This window comes from Salarias fasciatus, chromosome 19 (assembly GCF_902148845.1).
Source record: "Salarias fasciatus chromosome 19, fSalaFa1.1, whole genome shotgun sequence".
In the NCBI taxonomy this organism is placed as follows: domain Eukaryota; kingdom Metazoa; phylum Chordata; class Actinopteri; order Blenniiformes; family Blenniidae; genus Salarias; species Salarias fasciatus.
In genome coordinates, this window is record NC_043763.1 from 4,774,589 (window position 1) to 4,780,141 (window position 5,553).

A 5,553-nucleotide genomic window follows, 5' to 3' on the forward strand; every position below is an offset into this window, starting at 1 on the left:
CTGCTGAAAACTGGAGCAGCATAAGCTGTGTGTGTTTCAGCATTTAATTCCCAAATAACTCATTTACTTTGACGGTAACTCTGAATCAGGCACAAAAACCACAGTTGCCACATTCTCGACTCTTTATTTTGCTGCTGCAAATCAACAGTCTCCTGATACAAAACAAGTGTGAAATAGAAAGAAAGGACACCGACTGTACAGGGAGAAGCACTGAAACCAGCAAGTGGCGAGTTCTGAATGTTCACTGGTGATGATCGACGCCGGAGGAGGTATAAAAAAAACTGAATTCCCCGTTTAAAAAAATACAAAAAAGCGGGTCGTAAACAAACTCCTGTACACCTTAGCTTTAAACGGAAGGATTACCACTTAAGGCATGTAAGGAACTGGATCGATTTGCTACAGACGAACAGAACGCGTAACACAAACACACGTCTGGATGCTGACTGGATATTTATCTGATTCATGGTTTACACGCCTCATATGTTAAATGTCTGTGTTAAAGGATTAATTCGTTAATTTTAAAGTGGATTTGGGTTTAGTTAGGAAATATTAACAACTGGTTAGATATTAAAAAAGTGTTTTTTTCCCTTCTTTTTTTACCTCTAAATCTCCATAAAAGGCACATGGGCAGTGGCTTCAAACTACTCACTTCACAGATAGTTGTGGGTTTATATTACACGACATGTATTTCCACGCTTAACACAGATTGCAGACGAGCCCTAAGAGCTTGGAGTTGGACACACACACACACACACACACATACACACAGCTCACAGACACTGATATGTCCAGTAGCACATTTACATCCAGTTCTTTTTTTGTTTTGTTCTTTTAGCTCGGAGGAAGGTCCATGTCTCATGTTGTGTACAAATGGCCGGTCTCCTGGGTTGGGAGCACTGCCAGCACCAATTACTGCGCACAGTAACTGCTACAGGAACGGGACAGCTGAATGAGGCATTTGTTTTTTGTTTGTTTTTTTTGGACAAAGAAGAAAAAAAAAAGTTGCTGGTGCTCTATTCAACATTGCATCCATTGAATAGGCTGGTGTAGAAAAAAAAAAAATTAAAAAAATTAAACCTTGGAGTAAATGTCAGGCCCACCTTTAATCCCACAACTTCTTCACACCCGGATCTGATATCCATTCATGTCTGTTGATGATTTCTGCTCCAAAACCTTCTTGTCTCCAGACGGGCTGTAAGGAGAAAAAAAACAAACAAAGAAGTTATTGATGTCTATCCTGTGACTGATCCGTGAACTACCTCTTTCCCCGTGAGTCATGAGGCGGTCTGAACGGAGAACGGGCCTCATGCGGAGCGTGTGACGCTCGTACCGTCTCTCCACGCGGCTGATTCTCCGGACGGGGCTGGCCGGCCCTCGGAGCGGGGAGCCCATGCTGTTCCTCCGGTCTTTGGTGGGGGAGGGAGGGGCGGGCTTCCCGATCTGCGGGGAGAGAGTCCAGGCTCATCAGTGTGGCGGTGCAGAGCCGGATGGAACGAGGCGGCCGTGCACGAAGCAGGGTCGAGCCATCACGTTAGCTTCATTACACCGAGGCCGCCCTGAGCACGACCCCTGACACCCGCCGGCTTGGATTAGAAGCACTGCGGTGCGATTCCGCCGCCGTACCTTCAGCCTCATGTCTCTGCTGTGCCGCTCCAGCTCCTTGCGCAGCTCCTCCTTGCTCAGCTTGTCCACGTCCAGGATGGAGTGCTTCCACTCGATCTGCTCCACGCTGTGCGGGTCGTGGGACACGTACTGGCCGATCTTGACCTTGCGCAGGGTGTGCCAGTAGCCCCTGTAGGCCCCCTGGAACTCCTGCACCAGGTCGGTCAGCGTCTTGAACTCCAGGGGCTTGAACATGAGCTCCTCCCGGCGGCTCATGCCCAGCGCGCCGAAGCGCCCCCCGCTGTGGACTCCCAGCACGATGTGGTAGAAGTGGTTCCCTGAGAAGTGCGACTTAAAGCTGAGGGGGAAGCGCTCCACTCCGGGCAGGCTGTTGGTGAGGTGACTGTCGGGACGGGTCAAGGAAATGACATTTAGTCCTCAACCTGTCACTGGAACGCAGAGAATCCGATCAATAGCGACATTTAATACTCATTAATACATGATTTTGAAGGGGTATAACCTTTTTTAATGTTTCAAAAACAGATGAGTCAATATTTAATCAATTTATGTCACAAAATGACTCAGTTTCAGCATTTCTATTTGACGGATATTATCATCGAATTTAAAATATACACAGAGGTAAGGTCCCAGAGTAAGAAAAAATCTGTTAAAATACATATAAAATTGACCAAAATCAGATTAAAAGCTTAAAAAGTAGTTTAAATGAACAATGTTTCTCATTTTTTGAGGAAAATGCACTCTGTCATATCAAATAATGTGGTTGTAAGGAAAACATAACTACTCGAAATGGTCCAAACTAAAACTAATAATGGTACTTTATTCCACACTGACCCATCCCATTTCCAGAATGTGGTGGGCAGCAACATTATGGCACTCTGGAGAGCTGATAGGGGTCAAAGGTCATCTGCCAGAGATCCTCCAGACCACCACTACCTAAATAACTGCATTTTAAGATTTAAAGCAGAAATATTGTCGTATTTTTCCTGATTTTGCTGAAATCCTACTAAAGTAGCACGTCTATCAAAGTTTAACAACTTTCTAATCATGCATCTTGTCAATGTCACCAAATCCCAACAGTCCAGTTAAAAAAAGGAAGAAATGAGAAAGTTTTGGAATATTAAAAGAGGTCAGTTACCCTAAAACCATAAATATTATGCAAGAATCCTTCTGTTTCACTCAGCAATGATGGAAAATATCCTGAGCCAAACTGCACTGACTCTGCCAAGAGCACATTTCTCACTGCATTAATTAAATCTATGTGCTTCACACGAACCAAACTGTCTTTTCTAAATTGCAGTAAAACATAAGTAAAAGGAAATGTCACGTTTCATCTCTGACTGGTGTAAAAGATACATCCCCAGGATGACGGCCTCCAGACACTTGATGGGCAGCGCCTCTCGAGTCATCTCCTTGGCGATGTCCATCAACCTGCGCAGAAGAAAAGCTGTTTCATTACGATGTTCTCTTTACTTCGATTCAAGCTAAACCGACACCAAATCCATGTATTTTAGGATGAACACAGAGCCTCTCATCCAATAATAATAATAGTAAAACTCGCTGCTCACTCCAGTGCTGCTGGACACTTTAACTTTATTTTTAACTGAAGACTTGAATTTCAATGAGGTGTACGGTATTTTTAAACTCCGTCTACTTTAATCTGATGTCAGTTCACAGCTCTCGTTCGGCAAAACCACTGCTTTTATCACAAATTACACCCAGATTCTGAGACATCCGGATACCAGTAAATGCCAAAAGCCAAACAGACGGTTTCCATGAGCGGCTGCAGCAAAATCCTCCTGACTAAACCTAACAGAATGAGGCCAGACGGACCGGTTCAGGCCTCGGACGGACGTTAGCTGTTACTCATCAACTCCAGACACGCAGCTGGTCCACATGCAGCTCTGACTGACTGCAGGACGGATCCAGAGACAGACGTGCTTACGCTGTGAGAGGACGGCTCTTCTTTATCTCGAAAAACTGTGTTCCTGTGTGATTGTACCTGCAGGACGCCGTTAAGGTCAAACCGTGAGGGCGGGAGGAGAGCAGACAGAGCTCCACGGCGCTTTGTGATATTCATAGTTTGTTGGTTAAATATAGATGGATTTTTCTCCCTGACTGCATCCAGAGCTCTTCCCTCATGCAGAATGCATCATCTACATACGAAAACACTCGGTCGATCACTTTTTATATATTCACACACATCGATGAGATGATTGCCCTTGTTTGGTTGAGATCAGTCTATTATCCATAATCTATTGCATCGATCTGTGCATTTATCTGTCGCCCGTCCGTTCGTCCAAGGATACTGCAATTCCCTGATGTACTTCTGTATGGCTTCCAGGCGCTGTGGGACGGTGGCGGTGGGCTGATATGTAGGCACGCTCGGCACTGGAATCTGTGGGACGGACAGAGCATCCAAACAATCACACCGTCACACAATCACAACATTCACTGCAGCGACAGTACGCGGCGCCGGTCCACCGCTCGGTTGGGGGAAACCAGAGACTCGAGCATCTTAAATGCTCCTTGAGCACATTTTTTCAGAAACGAGTGGAAATGCTATTTTTATGTGAAACATCCAAACAAAGCATTGAGTGTTGAAGAGAGAAATTTAGACAAAACACTTATTGTGAAAGGTTACATTCTAATCCCAATGCTGATGGGAAAAGTCTTATTCTCTTCTTCTGGGAAACAACACTGGATCCTAAACTGCTGATGTAGAGGAAAAGGACACTCTGTATATGTCTGGCTGCTGTGTAGAAGCCAGAAGCAGCTGTCACTCTGTCCCATCTAAAACAAGCTTTACTCTAACCTTCTGCTCTCTGGCAGCACGTCTCTGACTTTGTTGGAGCAGTGAAACACCAGGCAAGGCAGCGCTCTCTACCTTGGGCAGGTCGCTGGCGCCCCTGATCTCCTTCCCCAGAGCTTCTCCACTGGGGTGGATTCGAGCCACATGGCGCCACATCCTCTCCCAGGTCTCCTCGTCCACCGGGAGGCCTCCCCTGTTCACATAGAAGGGAACCCCTCCATCCCTCAGCTCTTCTTCGCCCTCATCCTCCTGCTCCTCATCCCTGTCCTCCAGCGAGCCCGCCGTGGCCCTCAGCATCCTCCCCGGTCCTGGCACAGAAATGTCCCGGCTGACGCCCCTGGATCCTCCTCTCTCTGGTTAATCTGCTTGCAGGTCTAAGCAGGTTCTTCCCACAACAGATGGCCAACTCATGACATCCGGCAGACTGATGGCATTAAAGCAGTCAGTGCGGGGCAGAGGGGGAAGAGTGATCTGCGGTGATTACAGCTCACTCCAACAGCTGAAGCAGGTGTGAGTTGATAAGTGGAGTACAAAGAGCTTTTTAGGGTAAATGCAGAAAATGAATGGCATTTTAGAAACAGTGGACTGTAATGGAGCAGCTATTTAGACAAATAAATAAAGACATTAAAGTAAGATACGTTGTCTGCTGACAGAGCAGGGAGGGTTAAAGTGGAGACAGTGTCAATATCTCCCAGAAGAATGACTGCAGGCAACTAAGTATTGGAAATGTCTAATTCCCTGTATCGACAGAGGTCATTTACACCGCAGAAATCCCTCCAAAAAAACCGCCGCTCCCGTCCAGACCGGTCCCCTCGTCCCCCCGGCTCCTCTCACGGCCACTTCATGTCCGTTTAATCGAGTATTTCCCCGTTAAATCCGGTTCATTGTTCGTGCAGATGCTCTCCGTCGGTCCGCAGGCTCCTCTCTCATCCACTCCCCGAGCCCGACCCGACCGACGCTGCTGCGCATGCGCCGCACGAGGCGGCTCAGCCGTGCTGCGTTCAGGTGCGTCTCGGAAGAAATCAATACGTGGAGATTTTTGAAAGACCTGGCGGTGAGAAGAAATGAGAACTTCTAAAATAATAAGAGTTGCACAGTTCGATATTTTAATTAAATTAAAA

General features: G+C 46.7%; 1 protein-coding gene across 1 annotated transcript; it reads right to left on the bottom strand.

Moving 5' to 3' along the window:
* Positions 1-1,098: 1,098 nt before the first annotated feature.
* On the bottom strand, positions 1,099-5,344 carry vash1 (vasohibin 1). The gene is made up of 7 exons (XM_030116560.1): positions 4,508-5,344; positions 3,930-4,018; positions 3,566-3,622; positions 2,977-3,051; positions 1,624-2,005; positions 1,331-1,440; positions 1,099-1,192 (listed from the first exon to the last, which is right to left on the bottom strand). The coding sequence occupies exons 1-7, from the start codon at positions 4,727-4,729 to the stop codon at positions 1,120-1,122; spliced, it is 1,008 nt and encodes a 335-aa protein (XP_029972420.1). The 5' UTR covers positions 4,730-5,344; the 3' UTR covers positions 1,099-1,119.
* Between the last annotated feature and the right edge of the window lie 209 nt (positions 5,345-5,553).